The 20,751-nt window shown below is 35.1% G+C and overlaps 4 protein-coding genes across 5 annotated transcripts; 1 reads left to right on the top strand and 3 right to left on the bottom strand.

Annotated features, from left to right (window-relative positions):
* The first annotated feature begins 392 nt into the window (after positions 1 to 392).
* Positions 393 to 3,699, top strand: LOC113775722 (probable auxin efflux carrier component 1b). 2 transcript variants are annotated; one of them, XM_027320713.1, is made up of 7 exons: positions 393 to 1,776; positions 2,291 to 2,564; positions 2,656 to 2,741; positions 2,833 to 2,990; positions 3,096 to 3,172; positions 3,276 to 3,367; positions 3,453 to 3,699. In XM_027320713.1, the coding sequence occupies exons 1-6, from the start codon at positions 639 to 641 to the stop codon at positions 3,340 to 3,342; spliced, it is 1,800 nt and encodes a 599-aa protein (XP_027176514.1). In that variant the 5' UTR covers positions 393 to 638; the 3' UTR covers positions 3,343 to 3,367; positions 3,453 to 3,699. The 2 variants fall into 2 exon arrangements, with proteins under 2 accessions (XP_027176514.1, XP_027176513.1); XM_027320712.1 differs by having other exon boundaries at positions 3,276 to 3,699.
* A 12,026-nt stretch (positions 3,700 to 15,725) lies between these two features.
* On the bottom strand, positions 15,726 to 16,604 carry LOC113773970. Its single transcript, XM_027318558.1, has one exon. The coding sequence runs from the start codon at positions 16,602 to 16,604 to the stop codon at positions 15,726 to 15,728; it is 879 nt and encodes a 292-aa protein (XP_027174359.1).
* A 1,331-nt stretch (positions 16,605 to 17,935) lies between these two features.
* On the bottom strand, positions 17,936 to 18,868 carry LOC113773969 (subtilisin-like protease SBT1.5). The gene has a single exon (XM_027318557.1). The coding sequence runs from the start codon at positions 18,866 to 18,868 to the stop codon at positions 17,936 to 17,938; it is 933 nt and encodes a 310-aa protein (XP_027174358.1).
* An 829-nt stretch (positions 18,869 to 19,697) lies between these two features.
* Positions 19,698 to 20,408, bottom strand: LOC113773968 (ankyrin repeat-containing protein ITN1-like). The gene has a single exon (XM_027318555.1). It carries the CDS (start codon positions 20,406 to 20,408, stop codon positions 19,698 to 19,700), a length of 711 nt encoding a protein of 236 aa, XP_027174356.1.
* Positions 20,409 to 20,751: the final 343 nt, after the last annotated feature.

The raw sequence follows: 20,751 nt of genomic DNA, 5'->3' as shown, positions 1-20,751 counted from the left end.
AAATTATGATACATATATATAAAGGCTATATACTAGTACATAAAAATACACAAAATCAGACATTAGTGCTTTTGCAAGCGTACACGGAGAGCCCTGTCTTCCCCATCATCAAAAGACTATAAATAAAACAAAAGCTTCTCAAAAGAAAGCTTTAATTTCTCTGTCTGCCATTTATTTCCCATAAATATTTACTTCTACTACTAACACAAACCTCTACCACCCCTAGCCTCATTTAGCTTTCTATAATAATTATTAGTTCTACACCCAAAAGGCCAAAACCCCTTCCAAACAGAAAGCCAGAAAATCAGCTTCCTAGCCATTTTCTGGCTGTTCCATCACCTTTATACTTTCTGCTAGCTTCATCATCATCACACCATTGAAACATAGGCTTTTTAACAAGCTTGTAACTCCATTGCATCTTCCTCGATATAACTCACTAGTTTCCCCTTGATCTTCTACTTTTATAAATCATCATAAAGCAGCAAGAGAAGGCCATATGTTTTAAGTCTGTTCTTGAAGAAAAAGAGGAGACTGAGTGAAAGTTTAAATCTTTCTTGCGAAATCCTATCTGGGGTTTCTGAATCATCTCATTTTCTTGTGTTTGCAACCCAGGAAAACCCGTCAGGAGACAAGAAAAAATGATCACCATTACAGACCTTTACCATGTTCTTACTGCTGTTGTTCCCTTGTATGTGGCCATGATCTTAGCCTATGGATCAGTGAGATGGTGGAAAATTTTCAGCCCAGACCAATGTTCAGGGATCAATAGATTTGTGGCTCTTTTTGCTGTTCCTCTGCTTTCTTTTCACTTCATATCTACCAACAATCCATATGCTATGAACTACAGGTTCATAGCAGCTGACACTCTTCAGAAAATCATTGTTCTTGTTGTTCTAGCTATCTGGGCAAGGACTAGCTCAAGAGGATCCCTTGAATGGTCCATTACTCTGTTTTCCTTGTCCACACTCCCTAACACACTTGTTATGGGGATTCCTCTGCTGAAGGGCATGTATGGTGATGCGTCAGGAAGCCTAATGGTTCAAATAGTTGTGCTTCAATGCATCATTTGGTACACATTGATGCTTTTCTTGTTTGAGTACAGAGGTGCAAGAATGCTCATTGCTGAGCAGTTTCCTGACACTGCAGGCTCTATTATCTCGTTCAAAGTTGATTCCGATATCATCTCTTTGGATGGTAAAGAGCCATTACAGACTGAAGCTGAGGTTGGTGAAGACGGGAAGCTTCATGTAACTGTGAGAAAATCCACTAGTTCAAGGTCCGAAATCTTCTCGAGGAGATCTCATGGGCCTAATTCTGGTCTTTCAATGACTCCTAGACCATCAAACCTGACTAATGCAGAGATATATTCTCTTCAGTCATCAAGAAATCCAACTCCAAGGGGTTCAAGCTTTAATCACACTGATTTTTATTCCATGGTAAATGGAAAGAATGCTAGCAATGTCAGTCCAAGGCAATCAAATTTTGGGAACATGAACTTTGATGAGGAGAATGGTTTAGGTGGTTTTGGGAATCTCTCCAAAGCTAATGGGGTTTGCGGACAGGGAAATGCAGGGTACCCTGCTCCAGCTAGTGCCGGAATATTTTCTCCAGTATCCGGTCCGGGGGCGAAAAGGAAGGCTAATGGGACTGATGGTGGCAAAGATCTTCACATGTTTGTTTGGAGCTCAAGTGCTTCACCAGTTTCTGAAGGAGGGATTCATGTGTTCAGGGGAGGAGACTACGGAAATGATCTTGGAGTCGGAGCTCACCCAAAAGGTTTGCGCTTTGCCAATCTGCTTCAATACTATTGTTAAAAGCTCATGGTTTTGACTATTTTCATGTTGTTCGTTAGATGTATTGCATGTGTTCTGGGAATGATTTAGGTGTTCCCATTTGTTTTCTTGGAATTTTATGCTATGTGATGTAAGTTAATTTGTCTTGTTCAAATCTATTTTTAGATTGGAGGTTTCTTTAATCGGTTTGTGGATGAAGTGGGGTTTGTTTGTTATGCCTCTTCCCCCTATCAAATTCCCCTTCTCTACAATGGGCTTCTATTTGTTGCCGTTGCTTTTTGTTGCACAGTCCCTCAAATTTTGGTCTCATTTGTCTTTCTCTAGGGACATGCTTCCACTAACGTCATTTACTTTCAGCATTTCACCTACTTTCCTGATAACACCAAAAATCCAGCTTATATGTTTCACTTTATGTTACTCTCATTTCTTTGATGGTAGCATAGCTTCTGATTTGATTTGATTATTCTTTAATCTCTTTTTTTTGTATATTTGTGTAGATTATGATGATTTTGGAAGAGATGAATTTAGCTTTGGAAACAGACCAGGAGCAAATGGAGATGACCGTGAAGGGCCAGTATTGTCCAAGCTTGGTTCAAGTTCCACAGCTGAGCTCCATCCTAAAGCCAGTGCTCAAGACATCAAGGCAACTGCTATGCCCCCTGCTAGTGTCATGACCAGACTAATTTTGATAATGGTCTGGAGGAAACTCATTAGGAATCCCAATACTTATTCCAGTCTATTTGGGTTGACATGGTCCCTGGTCTCATTCAGGTATTCATCTAGTAGTAAATTTCTTGACTCAGTTGACTATATTTTTATGGTAGGTGAGTTGATTTCACATCATTTCCCTTGATCATGCTAGGTGGGGTATACAAATGCCTGCAATAATTGCCAAATCCATTTCCATACTATCTGATGCTGGTCTTGGAATGGCCATGTTTAGTCTTGGTAATGACTTGCTATAACAGAAAGGACTTAACTGGGATTGAAAGTCAACCTATTTTGCATCAGAGTTTTTAACTCTTCAATGGATTTGCAGGTTTATTCATGGCCTTGCAGCCCAAAATCGTTGCCTGTGGAAAAACAGTTGCTGCTTTCTCAATGGCAGTTCGCTTCCTCACCGGACCTGCTGTCATGGCTGCTGCCTCAATCGCAGTTGGATTGCGAGGCGTCTTATTACACATTGCCATTGTTCAGGTTATAAAGATCATCAAATAGCATCGAATTTTTAGCTGTTAATTTGGCATATCCAGTTGAATAGATATATGATGAATGAATTATACGTCTTCATTGTATTTTCAGGCTGCTCTTCCACAGGGAATTGTTCCTTTTGTCTTTGCAAAGGAGTACAACGTTCATCCAGACATACTGAGCACAATGTTAGTTGAATTTTCTTTTCGATGTTAGATCAATAGAACAGTAAAAATCTCTGTGATAGAAATAAAAGATGTTTAATCTTGTTCCTGAATGTGATTATTGCAGGGTTATATTTGGGATGTTAATAGCTCTACCAATCACTCTAGTCTACTACATTTTGCTGGGGCTCTGAAGTCTGAACTCTGAAGTTGGAAGTGGTAGTAAAGCTGCTGGAACTAAAACTTACTACTAATCACAAATGGAATGACCCTTTTGACATGGGGTTTTTTTGGCATCTAACAGAGCATAGAATATTCAGTAACCTAGTAGATGACATTATGAGAAGATGGTAGAAAAGGTGGAGTTGGAGACGAGAATTGAGACAAGGCAACTGATAATAGAGAAGAAGAAGCAGAAGGAAGAAAATGTAAAATATGACCATTGGGCAGCAGCTCAGCTTAGCTTAGAAAATCGTTGATGGCTTTCTTTTTCCCCTTTTCTGGAGATTGTGCTCTCTTTTGCTGCTACTTCTGTTCTTTTCATGAAGAAAGTGAAGATGTTTTTTTGTTGTACAGACTTTTCCTGTGCCTTTTGCAAACTTTCTACCTTTTCTTCAAAGGGTCAACAAATCTTTTAACTTGCTGGAATCTCCATGCAAGGTGAAATGGACCTTTGTCATATGACGTACGGCTCAAGGGGGGGGCGGGGGAAAGGTGGAAGGGTGAACACATTAATTATGTCAGAAAACATTTCGAGCCGCAAATTACACGCTACTCCAACGTGGTTTTTTTTTTTTTTGGTTTATTAAGCTTTTACTTCACGAAATTGTATGATACTCAATTGACCTTTGTAGATAAATCCCAATATTTGAAGTATGAAGTTTTAAGTAAAAATTTTAATTGAGTGTTTGGATAGCACATATATCTCAAATAACATTTCGTTTGCATCATAAACATAATTTTCAACTCATTTTTTTATATTCTTAATTATTTTTTTATTTTACATACATCACATCACAAAAAGTGTTTCAATAATTATTTCAAATAATACTCTATTGAAGAATTTTTATGTTTTTTGTTAACATATTTTTAAATTATTTTACTTGTATCATAAACATATTTTGCAATCTATCTTTTATATTTTTAAATATTTTTAATTTCACATATATTACATTATAAAAAATGTTACAACAATTATTTTAAATAATACTCTTCATTTTTTTTTATATTACATGCATCAAGTCATTATAATACATCTTTAACAAAAATTTTAAAAAATGACATTTCACATGAAAATATTAGGGATTTATTTGAACAAGGAATTATTTGTAAAAGTTTATTCAATTATATTATGAATATATTTTTAATTTATTTTACATATATTATATCATATTAAAAGATACAATATATTGAAATCAAGTCATTATAATATTTTAATTTATTTTATTTTAAACATATATACAAGTCAAATTCGAGCAGTCATTTGTTAGATTCGATTGTTTGATGGGCCGCTTGAAAAGCTCGAGTAAAATTATAAAACTATCCCTACATCAATTAAAATCAAACTAATTTCAAGCTCCTCGCAAGCTAGAATGTCGAGTGAAATTCAAACTAACATCTCAAGCTACTTATGAGCCAAAAATGAAGCTTCTTTTTTTTTAAGTTGAGTCGAGTTTAAACTTATTTTTTTGGCTTGACAAACTCAAAATCAAACTCAAACTCGCACATCACCGAACTCAATTCAATAAGTTCAAAACTCATACTGAACACGATTAATTTGCAGCCCTAATCATGAGTACCAAATAATATACCACTGTAAACAACATGTAATGAAATGCATAATCGTGCAGAATTGTGGAGTCCATTTTTCTTGACGTCTATCTTAACCTACCACTAGTACAGTGCCCTATTTAGCCACCCAAAATTGATTAGGACGAGATTGGCAGGAAGCGCAGGAGCGGCAGCTGCTCCTGCGGCAGAGCATAATAAAATGTCCTATGAGAGTGACGATGATGGCCTAAGTGTGGTAGAGGATTGTAGGGCCTGTCGGTTCATTTATAATCTTGCAGTCTTTGCTCCCTACAGCAAGGCATCGTTTTGGCAGTCCCTTCGGCACGCTGCGACATTATTAATTACGGTCTCAGTAAAAGTGAAATCCCCAAGCTCCCTTTTGGCCTTTTCTAATTTTCTTTCCTCTTGTATTCGCTTATCGCGCGCGAACATAATTTTTAATTAATTTACCGTATTCTTAATACTTTTTTATTTCATTTATATTACATTAATAATAATATTTTTTATAATTTTTATCCCGACAATAGTTATTCACTCAAACTGAAAAGTGTGACGGTTCCACCTCACCCTAAGGCGAACCAAAGGGTTCGGCGAACCGCTTACCCAACTCTCGCCGGGACTACGGATCTAGAACAAACGTAACCCCTACCAAACGCTCAAAGAACTTCGAGAAGATAAACATTCAGAACTCAATTGAGCCGGACTAAAAGATACAATAAATCTTTGGTACAACGTTTCCACGAAAAACAAAACGAAATGGAAGTGCCGCTACCACGTCACCATCCAACCCAGTACAAGTAAACTTTATTTGACATGAGAGAATGTACATTCCCAAATACATATGTCACATAAACATGAGAAAACACTTTAAAATATACATATTAGTAAGTTTACAAATCACAAAGAAACATTGTATTAAGATACATTTAGGGTCTTCAAATTGTCGAGGAGCTATACCAAAAGAACAAAAGAATTTCTAACTAACTCCACTCACTCTTCAAAACATCGAAGTTCCAAAAAAAAAGTTCCCTACAAGGAAAACAAGGATAATGGGACGGGGTGAGCTAAAAACTCAATGAGGTACCAAAAGTATAAATAATATAAACAGTAGAACTCATAAGAAATCACTTTTAAGGCACATATTCACGTCAAATACGAGAAATGAATGAACACCACAATATAAAGGATACAAGTGGCTCTCGGGAGCCAGATTCCCGTTGCAATACTTGATCCAGCCTCGTTGACCCTCCGTCAACGTTCAAATAAAGGAACCAATCCAGTAGAACACCACTTTAACGCCAAAATCCCGTTCACCAAACATACCCCTTACCGGGTCTGAACGCCAAACAGAAACAGGAATGATAATATTCGAGTATACCGGAATCAAGGGTCTCAATACCCAAAAATTCCTAGAAACAGGCACCCATGGATTGTCAATTTTCTCGACCAAACCCTTGCTGGCTCGATTCAATTAACTCCCCGTGAGATTGAGCTCAGATGTAACAAGAAATTCGTTGGATACACTTCCAAACGACATTATAACAGGCGCAGGTAACAGATTCAAGTATATACAGGAAACAAGCCACACAGGGCAGAGAACGAGTGTGATAAAGTACACACTCTCCTCGTACAAAATAAACAGTCGATAAAAACATTCAAATAGCAATTTGCAAGTACAGATAACCATTTTAGCAATAATTCAGGGGAGTGGTACACTCACCGGTTCAAGTACAGATATTTCAAAAATTTTCACGCCAGCGTGGCTTTAATCGCCAAGAAATCCTAAAATAACCAAAGTAAAACAATTGAAATTTCCACATCCAAAATCGAGTAAACGGAATGCGCAAGTGAGGCTCGACTACTAGTCGTATGCCTCGCCAAATAATTACTAATGCAATGGTGCAAAACATGATTTTTGGGAACGAAAAGGTAACATGAAGATCTAGGGTTCAACCAACCCCAAAAGCCTTTCTTATATATATCCCAAACTCGAAGAAATCCAACACTCCCAAAATTTGGACAGCATTTCCCCTACATTTCCTTACTTTTCCATCTTACAATCAACACCAATTCATCTCAAATCAACCACATACAAATCATAGCCGATAAAACACACATTTCAGTACAATAACCATAACTGAAGTTATACTTATCGGATTGAAACGAATTTTATGGTGTTTCGAAACTAAGACATATATCTACATTTCTTATGAAAACCTCCAAAGCCAAACCATGCATTTTCAGGGTAAAAAATGAAAATTTTCACGAAAATAGAAATCTGGCCGCGAAACAGGGCTCATGAGCAGTCAAGGGTATTTCAACCATTTCACATGTTACAGTGCTCTGATTGAGTTGAAATTTTACAGGTAGCTAGCTAACATAATTACCAACAACTTTCATGTTTTGGGCAAAGGTTGATTCGGCCTCCTTCAAGGACGAACATGTAGTACAAAATCATGGCAGATTACTAACCCTAAGCTGGAATTTCCGCACAAAGTCTGAAATTTTTCGCAAACAACTACAACTAACACAAAAATGCTTCATTTCTCACCATATCAAGCTATCATTCATGGCCAACCACTAATTATCATATATAATCAGAAAAATCACCAATAAAACCTGAAATTTAGCTAACTCTACCTCAAACCAGAAAATCGTCCATAAAATAGCATATTTAGCCTCCACAAACCACTAATTTGACATTAGCATGAACAAAGAGGAGGTTTGTAAGAAAAGTATCTTAACACCTCAAGAAAGATGAGAACTTAGAGTTTTCCTTTCACAAATTCCTCCACTGGAAGCTTTAATCCTCCTTATCTAGCAACTTTGATGGTGTATTTTGCAACTCACTTGGTTAGAACTCAAGATTAAAGCAAATTGAAGTTGGCAAATGAAGTTTTCTCCCTTGGTTTTTCTCTTCAAGAAGCTCGGCCAAGAAGGTAAAGAATGAAGCAAAAATTGGTCAAAATTAAGGTTTTTGTAAAGGTAAAGAAAGTTAGGCAAGTCCAACTTCCAATCGTGTCGCGACACGTGGCACTTTTAATGGTTCAAGCTTATCTTCTTTCTTCCAATGGTTAATCTATCTAGTTAACCTCTAATTATTTCCTAACACCCTGTAACATAATATTTCGTAATACAAAACTTCAATTAATCGGCAAAACTTTATCGCACTTAGCGCACTAGCGGGCCCCACAGCCATACTACGCTTCAAACTTACTATGAACCAACTCATACTAGGAAAATGATTTGAAAAATTATATTCACTTATAAAAATGTCTATAAAGTTAATATATTGAAGGAAAGTATAAAATTGTAGACAAGGAAATAAAATAATGTCTAGAAAATATAAAATTTTTTGGGTTCTCACAAAAAGCGGGAATGAAATATTATAAGAGATTATTTGAAATAGTACTTAAAATAATTATAATAGCGCTTTTATAATTTGATGTATGCAAACTAAAAAATTATTGAAAAAATTACTACTTAATTGAAAATTGTAAATGTAATGCAAGCAAACTAAATATTAATATTTAGAAAAAAAATGTTACTATCCAAACACACTCAGTAAGTCTGTTTTGAAAATATATTACTAACTAGAAAATATTTTCCTTATTATTCTCAATACACTTTTTTCAATTTAACTTTTTATATTTCTATCTTTCTGTTTCATCTTATATGTGTCAAATTAGAAAAATGTTATAGAAAACTTTTTCTTGATATCTTTAGATATTGAAGTCGATTATCTATCTTTTTTCTTAGATATTGAAGTCGATTATCTATCCTAATGCTGAATATTATGACAAAATTCTGAAATGTTATAATAAATGGCGAAAGCTTTATCAATAAATACTATAATTTTTGGACTAATTGCATTCCATCGCTAATTTTTGCCTCTTTTGTATTGTCATTGGACCTTTTCGACCGAATTGTTTTCAAGACACATGTTTTCAGAAACTTTTAAATACATTTTTTTAACCGCTTCTTTATATTAGATACGCCATCACTCAAAATATTGCTACACCGAAAAACAACCACTTAATTAGAGCCTTAGAAATGTACTTATCCAGACGAAGAATGCATAAATTGTAGGTAGATTCTGGAGAAAAAAAAAGAAAGAAAAAATAATCATTCGATAATTTCGTGTAGCCAGTTGTGAGAGACTTAAAAGACGACATGCAGCTAATTAAAAGTTTTTGTTGGGGGGGGGGGGGGGGTAATGTTCAAAAATCCCAAAATTTTTCCAAATGGTCCATATGATGTAAGCAAACAACATAGGCTGGCCCATCACTTTTGAGTGGTCCATAAATTTGTTTCCATGCTGGTTTTAAGTAGTACAAAAACATATGAGCCAATTAACATCTTACAGTGGAGTTCTGCCTGTGGACTGGGCTTAAAAAAGTACCAAAGCTAAAATAATTCGTATCTTGTAGTATGTTGACAGTTCCATTAAAGCACTGTTCTTGCTCCCTAACTTAAAGGACTGATGGGGTCAACAGCTGAGGTTTTGTTTTTCAGCCATAAATTGGAGATAAAGCAGAATTTACCCCAAAAAAAAAAAAAGGAATAGCGAATGATGCTTAGTAGGTTCGTGGTAACATACGTCAATGGTGGGTAAGTACAGTATGTTACCACTAATTTAAGAGTCAATGGGAAATTGTAAGGGATAATTTCAAAAACCTCCCTTGAGATTTTCGACAATTTTATCGAGTATTTTTTAGATTTTTAATATTATACTTATCTCAATTCTCATAAAATGATTATAATAACCTTAATATATTAATATTTTTCATACAATTAAATAATACCCTCTTAAGCTTGTGCATAGGAATCCACCGCACAATAAAACATTTAATGGAAACAAAAAAAAATTCACTTATAGAATAACTAATTATGTCCTAAACACAATTCTGACATATGGCAAATTAATTTAGTTTTGCTTGGAGGATCTGAAAATGAACAGAAAAAGATATACGTTGACGGTTTAAAAAGAATAGGCATGTGCTGGTATTCCAATATTTGAGAAATAGGATGTTAAATTATTTAAACTCACATGTGTTTGGTTAGGAGATTATTTGAAATAATTACTGTAACATTTTTTATGACGTGATGTATAGAGATAAAAAGATGATTGAAAAGATAAAAATGTATATTGAAAATTGTGTTTTTGATGCAATTAAATAATTTTGGTCTATTTGGATAGCCATTATTTGGCCAAAATTTATTTAATTGCATCACAAACACATTACACATTTTTATCTTTCCAATCACCTTTGTATATCACATCACAAAAAGTGTTACAATAATTATTCCAAATAACATTTCAAATAATCTCCTATCCAAACACATGTGAGTTTAACAATACTGATTTTTTTTTTTTGTTTCTTTTGTAACTTAGATTGAGGTTTTAGAATTTAGGAACTGATAGTGGTGATGGTCATGATGATAATTGGTACTAATTTGAGATGTAGGAATATGAAATGTTTAAAATAGTAGAGATGAGGTTTGAAAAGTGGATTTGAGATTTTGTTCTTATTCCATATTTTTTAAAAGAATTTTATAAGAAGATAATATGAACTTCATAATTTCATGAGGGTGTTTTGGATTATCCATTCAAAATTTTAATCATTAAATAGTTTTTTGTTACCAAAATGGTAAATTCAAGGAAGGTATGTGTAATTTTCGAATAACCTCTAGAGAACTAGGTGAAATTGTTAAAAACCTCAAGAGAGATTTCTGAAATTATCCCAAATTGTTATTGTTAGATAAATATATAGTACTTTGATGGTTTAAAACTTGTCTATCCCAAATCAAGTGTACACAAACTCAGTGAATAACATTTGTATGGTGCTGCCACTTGATCCGTGTATACCCTAAAATGAGTCACTTTTCAAATGGTTCAAAGTTGAAGGGTTTTTCTTTTATAGTATTGGTAAAAGCATATGAAATGTGCTTGAATGACTCGAAAGTGCCTTTGCATCGAGGGATTTGATTTAGGATTTGAAATTATTTCAAATTCTTCTAATTATTTAGATTAGTTAGAAAATATTTGAATTTGTAAATTCCTAATTATATTAGTATTTAAAATGTATTTAAATAATTGATGAATTACAAATTCAGATGCCTCTTAAGCAATCTAAACAACTAGAGTGATTCGAATGGATTTCAAATTCTTTATCAAATTTCTCAATATAAACAATGCCAATATTATTCTTTTTTTGGTAAGACGAGAACAAGATGGCAGGGGAAATTGGAGAGGGAAATTTAAATCCCATCCTCTGCTATTCACTTAAGAATGCTTAAATGTAATCATACTAAAAAATTGAATAAATTTATATTATTATGAGTATTGTAGTTTGCTGATGAACTAAATAATTAGTAATGTTTGAGTCATTTAATTGGGTTCAGCTGGTTAAACAAATACTTCATAAAAAAAGAAACAAAAATTATGGCAATTAACTAGTTAAATAAATCTCCCTATTTACTATTTCCTTGAATAGTTTTATTTTTTTTGCAAAATTCAATTATAATTTATTTCCTTTAACTTAATAAAATTCATAAACAAAAAGATCTGGAATATAAGACTGCAAAATTTGCCTTAAGATGTTACTCAAGTTGAATGAAGGAAAAAAAATAGAAAACAAAATACACATACTCATGCATATAGAGGATAGTAGAGCTTTTAACGAGTCGAATTGAGTTAAATACTTAGTATTCAGATTCTGTTCATATATTATATGAATAAGGTTCGAATTCGACTCGAATATTAATGAATTACAAGTATTGCTCGAATTCGATTTGTTTATTTATATAAATATTCGTGTTTGAATTCGAGTTTGGCTCGTTAAACAAAATGAGTCAAATTTGAACTCAAGGTTAAACTCGAATTTGATTTTGAAGATGATTTAATTATAGGGATAATTGTAGAAATCTCTCCTGAGGTTTCTGATAGTTGCACTCACCTCCCTTGAGATTTGGAAAATAGTACTAACCTCCCCTATCACGAATTAAAGGGCCTATAGTTGACATAAGATAGGATAAATTTACTTCTATACCCTAAAAGTTTAAGGTTATTAGTAAACAAATTTGGGGCAAAAAAATTAGGGCAATAAACAAGTCTAAAATAACTAATTAAAAAGATTAACGGTAATTTTTTGTTTTATTAAGCACTGTAAGTGCATTTATAAAATGGTGCCATTTTGATGCTCTAACATGGTGCCATTTTGTGATGGACAACACTTGAGAGAACAATGCAAATAATATATTTTCTACATAGAAGAGAAGTAGAAGCAAGAAAATGTAGGAGAAAGAAACTTCTAGAAAAGACTTCATAAAAGAATAAGTTTTAGTGATTTTGGTTGAGTTTATTTTATCTTATGCATTCATGAACAACAGGAGAAAGAAAGCAGAAATCAAGCCAAAATCTGAAAATTTTTTTGTTAAAAATTTATGGCAATCAAAAGATGATAGATAAGTAATCCTTTATCATTTCAACTTAATACACAAAGTTGTGGTGTTAGTTATAGTATGATGAAATTACTGTGTCGATCATAAGAGAACATAGCTGTGTATGAAATATAGTAAATATTGTGAGATCGATATACTATAAGGTATGACAATAAAAAACTCTCTTATACTGATCAAAGGTGAATATTCTTACTTGATCAACAGTCTCTTCATATGCTTTAGAACCTCATATTTCTGAACATACGTTTGTTGTTTCTTCCAAAATTTACTGCTGTCTTTGTTCGCTTTGCACATATATCATTTGAGTTTCACTAATTGTATGCATCTCTTAATATTTTTCATTCTTTTACTAACACTACCTCACAAGAGGCAAAAAAGGTACAAATGGAACAAAATTATTATCTCACTTCCCAAAAGACTTTTTTAATAGCACTTTCTCTAGTATGGGCTGTGCTATCAAAATCTTAAGTTTAGGGGAGATTAGTGCTATTTTTCAAACCTTAGGGGAGGTGAGTGCAACTATCAGAAATCTCAGGGGAGGTTTATGCAATTATCCCTTAATTATATCTTTAATAAATAATACATTATTTAGAAGAAGTTTAATTGCATTTACTGATTTTTAAAAAAATAAATAATACTAATTTATGTATAATTACTTTTTAGTAAAATATAATATATACTTAATAATATTAAATATATTTATATTTCTTTATTTTTATAATTATATATGCGTTCATGAACTATTTAAAAGTTCGCAAATAGATTCATATTCAACTTAATTATTAAAAGAGCCTAATATCATGGTCGAACTCGATTTATTTACTAAATGATCGACTTTCTTTTCGAATTTGAATGAACTAAACATGAACACGTTCACGAACAACTTGGTTCGTTATGAAATCTAGAGAACAACATCTATACCCAAAATAGCAGAGCCACGTTAACACAAAAAGAAAAGCGAATGACTCAAGGTTATCATTTGTTAAAAAAAATTTATAGAAATTGCAACTTCATTTTTGCAGTCATATATAGTCAGATCTCCAACAACTCATTACATATAATGAATGTTGTCAGACAAAATATTCCTGCCATCATTTCGTATTATCAAAAGCCACCCCATGTATTTAGGTAAAGCATTCTCCACATCAAAAAGGGCAATCAATTCTATTATACAAAAAATAGGACAATCAATATTGTACTATAAAATATAGTAAATGAAACGTCATGATAAAATAATTCGCCTTTTAGCTCACGATCCGTGAAAGCCATTGATGCTAATGTTCAGAAAGACGAAGGCTTTTTAGGTGCAAATGACACTAACAACTCAAACAAAGCAACCAAATACTTTTTAGGTCTTCGCTACCATTTGCCAGTGACCTATCTTTTTAATTTGTGTCTTTACATGGAATAGTAGTACTTAAAGGAATAAAGTTGATGTGATCTTTTGGTGTATGAAATGATTAATCCAGGCTGTGGTATTGTTGAATTGTTCACTTATACTGTGTGCTTAACATGCACCACCTAGTGTCTTGGCCTGGGTTGGATTGCAGTTTTTTTATAAAAAAAAAAATTTACGTTTTTTTAATGTATTTTTTAATTACTTTTTTACTTCATATGCATTAAATTACTATAAAATATATTTTTACAAAACTCTAAAAAATGGTAATTCAAATGAGTTTCCCCTCTATGGATTGAGTCTTCCAAATTAATTCTATTTCTTTTTGTGCTGTACTTTAATGTCACCGTTGCTGCACCAATACACACACTTTCAGTAGTGAAACTTACGTAGCATTTTAATACCAAAACTAGTAGACAAGATTAAACTTCATATACTTCCTCTTTTACACTAAAAAGAGGATGGAGAGATTAAGTGATACAAAGAAAGAGTACTTAATTTTTGGCTAAAATTTGATCACAATGGATAATGACCTGTTATGTGCTGGTATTTTAAGTACTTGATTTTTAGCTAAAATTTAATTACAATACAATTATAGAACAAATTTTTATTAGTTCCTCCAAAGAAAATGGGGCGGGAAGCGGGTGCGGCGGGGGAAAGGGAGGATAGTGGGCAACGGGGATCCCTCACTCCACTCCCATCTCGTTGCCATTCCTACTATCGACTACTTCAACAATTCATAATTGTATTGGGATTTGCATACTCATAATATCATATTTTCATTGGTATATTATTTTTAAAAAATACCACTTAAATACAACCTCATTTTTTTCATTAAAGATCATGTTAGAAAATGAAGGATTTAGATTTGGGCCATTTTGAATTAAGATAGAAAGCCCAATATATTAGAAGGGTTGAGATTGGATTTTGAGATTGGTAATCCATATGCACATGTTTGGGCTATAAAAGGAGGATCATAATTGGGCTCAAGGAAAGACGGACCCAGAAAACAATTTTGGACTTAATGGGTCAAAATTTGAATGTCCAATCTCAGGCCCAATTAAAAACACTACAATTGAGTTTAGAGTTTCAAATATTATGGTTCAAGCTCAGGCCTTTATTTCATTGGGTTTCGCACTCCAAAATGAGATTGTCCAAATTCAACAATTTCTTATTTAAAAATTATATTTTTCTAAAATACAATATATTATCTAACAAGGCGAGGTAGCTTGCTTGCTTATTGTGAAAATCGTACTCTACTGAAATGTTAGGTGATTGGACAATAGACTTGCAAAGATAAAAGATAAAGAGAACTCTACAAAACTTGGGTGGATGGCAATTCATATGTTACCCTTCTCTATTGTATAATCTTTTATCCTATCAACCACTGCTCAAATCAAAGTTTAATATTTTGAGAACAAGATTAATCATAATTATTGTTGCACATCTCTTAGATAATAATAAATATTAGATAATGAGTAATTATTTATAAATATTAATTTTAGTTAATACCATTAATATATAATTTTTTGCATTAAACATGTAGACATATGGGTCAGGCTTATATCAGGCTGGGCTCAGTATTATCAAAGCTCAACCCATTTTGACATTGAGCCTATATTTGAGCCCATATTCAATCCGGCCCATACATAATGTTAGCCCAACCGCTTAATTATAGGGCTAGATGGGCCCACATTGGGTCAGCCAAGCTCAATTGATCGTCCTCACCAGGGAACCATAAGCTGTAAAACTGTTGCAATTTGCAATCTAAAAAACCATTATTGGTTTTCTGATTTTTTACATATCCTGAAAGTAGGAATACCTGAACAACTTTTTCAACCAAAAATTCCTGCCTTAAGAGGAGTTTATATAGAAAGGAAAACAGGATGGAAGAGATTGTTTGACAAACAATGACTCAAATTTTACTTAGACGAATGAAGTTGATGCTATACTTAGTTGATTTCCATGGTTCCGAACAAGTGAATTCCTCTTTGTCATCGGCCACCTTATTCTTCTTCCATTTTTCCACCATTGGTGCAAGGAATAGGCAGTTTTCCCCAGGAGAACAAGAGTTATCACACCACACCATGCAGCTACGGCAATTTCAATCACATGACCAAGTTGTTCCTTATCCATCTCTGGTGTAACATATGCAATTGATATACCATAAGTTAGTGCAATTGTAGTAGCCGTTAACCACATAACACCCACCAAGAACCACATGAAGATCTCATGCTTGAAGGGTAGTTCACTGATGAGCATCAGGATTATGCTGAGGGATGAAACAAAGGCAGTCGTGTTGAACCGAAGGAAATACTTGTAGTAATGGAGATGATGGTAAGCCATAACGGATTCGCCTGCCTTGTGTGGATTTGGTGCAGGATTTCCTGAAGAATCCTGAGTTGCATCATCTTGCCAAACTGCTCCTGGTGGGCTTAACCCGGCCTGGAAAGCCATTGTCGCGATGAGCGATGCCACGACCATTAGTGCTTTGCTTTTCTGTTCTAACCATCTGAAATTGGATGGCTGATTAGCTCCTTGTGTGGTTGTTGATGGATTAACTTGAGATGGTGCATTTTCTGCAGGGACAATATTAATTGGCATTTGAGAATGTTCCTCTGCAGGCACAGTATCATTTCTTAATGGTTGAGAATAGTCATCTGGTGAAAAATTGTTAGGCCTCGTGGTATTAGTAACGTTTGTAATGGATTCAGTGATTTCCTCTGCCTTTAAGGCTCCTACTTGTCGAAGAACCTCTTCAATCTGTTGATTCATCTCCGGGGGATTTTGTGGTATAAGGTCCATTGCTGTGCGCCCTTTTGGATTCTTCTCATTTATATTTATGGCTGTAGTTATCAAGTATTGGATGATCTGCAAATGAAGTGTCAGCAACCTATACAAAATTTAATCACCAACACCCAAAAATCAGGAAAAAAAAATAAAAAAAGGGTATGAGAAATTCCGCTTTTGGATTTGTTTGATGATCACGGGCTCATTCTTTAATAATGTCTAATAGGTAAACTGCACCATAATTATTTATTTCCAGAATTATCTGTTGGTAACACGATATATGAGAGAAGCAATGATCTTCAAAACTCAAATATAGGCCGTGGTCATTAAAGCTAGTTTGGGGGGTTTGGGACAGAAAAGAAAAGATGAGAAAGCTTAAGTTAGAAAAGAAAAGAGAGATAATGTTGTCTGGGAGTTTTTGGAGAGAGATAATGAAGCAATTTTCCTTTATTTGGGAGCAAAGAGAAGTAAACGGAAAATATTCTATTTTACATAAGTGCACTTGAAGTTTGAAATTCACATGACATAAGAAAACGCTATTTTATAAGGACAAAATTGATATGTTAAAATATTTACTTAATTCACTTTCTTTTCTCACGCTTTCTAGCCAATTTTGGGCTGATGGTTTTGGTAGCTTGAAAAGGGTATGGGATCCCTTCTTTTCTTTTCATTTCATTTCTTTCCTATTAAAACTTCCAAATGTCAAAAAGATTTAACTTTCGTTCTTAGTCCTTTCTTTTTCTCACCAAATCCGTCCTCCCAAACGGGCTATAAAGAAGGAAATTAAGCAACATGCGACAGAACAGCATAAAGAACCTTATTGAAAGAACTACATAAACATAAAGTAATAATCTGGACCTCTACCACTATGTAAATGGCTATGTGGGAGGTGTGAGCCCAAGGAACGCATGGATTGTCCAGGTTGTTTTCTTCGTTGTGCTTCACAGTCCATTTAGGCAAATTGGGCATGGGAAAGTACTGTTCTCTTGGTTTCTTGGCATCTAATATCAGAACAGGTCTCACAGCCACAGGTTGAGTTTTAGTTCAAAAGGGTTAATGTAATGGGAAATTTGCCAAATTGGTCCCTAACATTTACCAAAAACACTTTTTTAGTCCTTTACATATAAAATCAGCCAGAATGGTCCTTCACATTTAAATTGTGAGCCAATGTGGTCCTATTGCTCGTTTTTGCTCATTTCTCCGGCTAAAAATAGCACGCCCCTCTCACATGGTCATATTTTTAGGGGCAAAACCGGAAACACATTTCATTACCCGTCGAAAGTAAAAGGAATGCACAACCACCAAAATACACATTTCACCTTTGACTCTCAAAGTTTCAAGAAACCCTAAATTGCATCCCCGAATGGTGGCGAAAATCCCAGAAATGTTCTTCTGGAGGGTTTCAAGGTCAAGCTCAGGCCTTTCGGAACTCTTGCCAGAAGGGTCAAGCAGCCGGAGTTCCAACAAACTTTATACGCAGCTAAGCGAGCTTTGGGGGCCATCCCAGCAGCCACGCCGCGAGCGTACCCCAGAGTCGACGCAGGAAAGACGTACCTGCCGGCGGCAATGGAAGCGGTGTGGGTGCCATGGCCGTCTGAATCCCTGGGCGAGCGATACTCGGTGGTCTCGTTCATCTTCCCGTTGGTGGCCTCGTAGCCATTGCTGAAGTACCTAGCTCCGATCAATTTCCTGTTGCAGGAAGTGGCCAGAAAGTCCCTCCCGGGGACGCAGGCGCCTTTCCACTTGGGGGGAACGGGGCCAAGGTCCCGATCGTCGAAGGATTTCCTCTCAGGCCATATCCCAGTATCAATAACAGCGATGACAAGATCGGAGCCGAAATCGGACTCCTTGAGCAAGCCGGCGCTGTCGGAGGTCTTAAGGCCGAGAAATTGAGGGGATCGCGTGGTATGAAGTTGCCTGACTTGCTCGGGAATAACAGCGAGAATGCCGGGGAAGGAATGAAGGGCGTGAGCTTGGGAAACAGTGAGCTGAGCAGAGAAGCCGTGGAAGACGGTGCTGTAGGTGTGGAGAAGAAGAGGAGGAGGAGGAGGGGGAGGGGAAGTGGCAGTAGCAGCGGTGGAATGATGAGATGAGAGGAGAGAGGTGAGGGAGGACTCGTACCAGTGCTGGTGAGTGGGGAAGATGGAAGGCTTAGCATCAGGGCGAACTCGTACGATGAAGGTCTTGCGCTCTCTTTCAGTGGCTAAGACAGATGATGTTGGGAGGAGTAAGAGAAACAGTGCAGCAGGGAGGAGAGGAAGATTGGAAGAGATGGCCATTCCTTTTACTTTCGACGGGTAATGAAATGTGTTTCCGGTTTTGCCCCTAAAAATATGACCATGTGAGAGGGGCGTGCTATTTTTAGCCGGAGAAATGAGCAAAAACGAGCAATAGGACCACATTGGCTCACAATTTAAATGTGAAGGACCATTCTGGCTGATTTTATATGTAAAGGACTAAAAAAGTGTTTTTGGTAAATGTTAGGGACCAATTTGGCAAATTTCCCTAATGTAATTCTTACAACTTTTAATGTAAACTCATACAATCAGGATGTAAAATTAAATTTGTCAATTCAAACATCTAAGTTGGTATAAAATTTATAATTACATCAAATTTATACTAAATATAGTAAGAATTATATGAATGTATTTGAATTGGACAAAACTCAACTCGTGAGACCTGAATTCTCTTATCTTACTATCATAATACTCAACCATGAGGATGAGGAGTCAATGATTGGCAAGAACCCATCCCTAACATGCTCCTATTTCCCACCACTGCCTTTTACTGGATCCATAAGTAAAGTGACATTCAAATTTCAAACAAAAGTTCAATGACTCTTAGGTGCTTTGTTTTCACCCTTTTCCTTTATAAATTTTATAACCAACCTTAAACAAATTGAAAAATAATACATTCTTTTTTATCCTTCTACATTTTGAAAAAAAATTACTCAACAAATTGAAAAGAGATACATTATTTAACAAAACAGTAAGTGTTTAACATGATCTAGGGGTTAAACTTGATTAAGCCAAGCTTTAAGTGGAACTTTTGATTTGCTTACACTATTATATACCAAGAAACAGACTCATCCGGTGCCCACTTCATTTGTCACGTTCTACAAGAAAGCCGTGTCCGACTACTGCTTTCATTTTGCTCTTTCTCACCAATCCCTTTCTTAAAAAGGAAGAAGGTACACATAATCAATTTGACATTAATATCAATATATTCAAACTGTTCTTGTAATACCTGAATTTGCTTGGAAATAACAACCAAATGCAATATGCTGAGGCCATCGCCATCCTTCTGATTTAAGAACTCCTCATCATCCACAATTTCCACCAGCTTCTTCAGGGCATCCAACTGATTATACTTCACACACACATGCAAAATAGACTCCCCACGTTTGGTCTTTTCTCTAGCTGCAAACGGCCTTGAATCAACCAGCATTTCCAAAACCTTGACTCTGCCTTTGACGGCTGCAAGATGAAGAGGGTTGCTGCCATTTCGATCAAGAACCAAGCACATGTCAGGATTAGCATTTACCAATGCCTCCACAATCTTCGAATGCCCTCTAGCTGATGCCAAATGAAGGGGTGACAATTTTTGACGCGAATCTAGCTCAGTAGATAGCTCAGGGCTTTGAGCCAATATTACTTTGACAAATTCTTCATGCCCTCTCATTGCTGCTATATGCAGAGGAGTATAATTGTTGGTACAATTTAAAGAAACTCTATCAAGAATTGATTTATCTTCTTGGAGCAATTCATGAAGAATATTGACATTTCCATGAAGGGCTGCATCATAAATCTTTTTCTCCATCTTTAATTGTCTATCGATCTCTCTCCTTATTTAGGTTCTTGATTTCCAGGCTGCAGCATTTATAAGTACAATAGTAAAACAGGAAATAGTAAACCTCATGGCAAAGTCTACTACCCAAGTCTTAATTTATTCTTGGTTTTTTCTTGTTGACTAAATCAAGGTTTAATTTATTTGTCACTTCTGTTTGTCTAAATCGATGCAAATGCACATCGAATATTTTAATATCATGGTTTCCCAGTGAATGACGGGATTAAATATGACCTGTGTAACATGCCAAATGCAGCGGAAAATTTAGTGCAAGTACGTACTAGGAAGGAATCATCTGAGGATGGAAGATATCTGG

The sequence above is a fragment of the Coffea eugenioides genome, chromosome 6 (assembly GCF_003713205.1).
Source record: "Coffea eugenioides isolate CCC68of chromosome 6, Ceug_1.0, whole genome shotgun sequence".
Lineage (NCBI taxonomy): Eukaryota > Viridiplantae > Streptophyta > Magnoliopsida > Gentianales > Rubiaceae > Coffea > Coffea eugenioides.
Note: the sequence above shows the minus strand (reverse complement) of the source record. Positions and strands in the feature narration are given on the sequence as shown.

Excerpts from the sequence above, each read along its gene's own strand:
- LOC113773970 (XM_027318558.1), bottom strand. The coding sequence starts at position 16,604 with ATGGACCTTATACCACAAAATCCCCCGGAGATGAATCAACAGATTGAA.
- LOC113773968 (XM_027318555.1), bottom strand. The coding sequence starts at position 20,408 with ATGGAGAAAAAGATTTATGATGCAGCCCTTCATGGAAATGTCAATATT.
- LOC113773969 (XM_027318557.1), bottom strand. The coding sequence starts at position 18,868 with ATGGCCATCTCTTCCAATCTTCCTCTCCTCCCTGCTGCACTGTTTCTC.
- LOC113775722 (XM_027320713.1), top strand. The coding sequence starts at position 639 with ATGATCACCATTACAGACCTTTACCATGTTCTTACTGCTGTTGTTCCC. Across the intron at positions 2,742-2,832 it reads AATGGCCATGTTTAGTCTTG|GTTTATTCATGGCCTTGCAG; the intron begins GTAATGACTTGC and ends ATGGATTTGCAG. Across the intron at positions 2,991-3,095 it reads TACACATTGCCATTGTTCAG|GCTGCTCTTCCACAGGGAAT; the intron begins GTTATAAAGATC and ends TTGTATTTTCAG.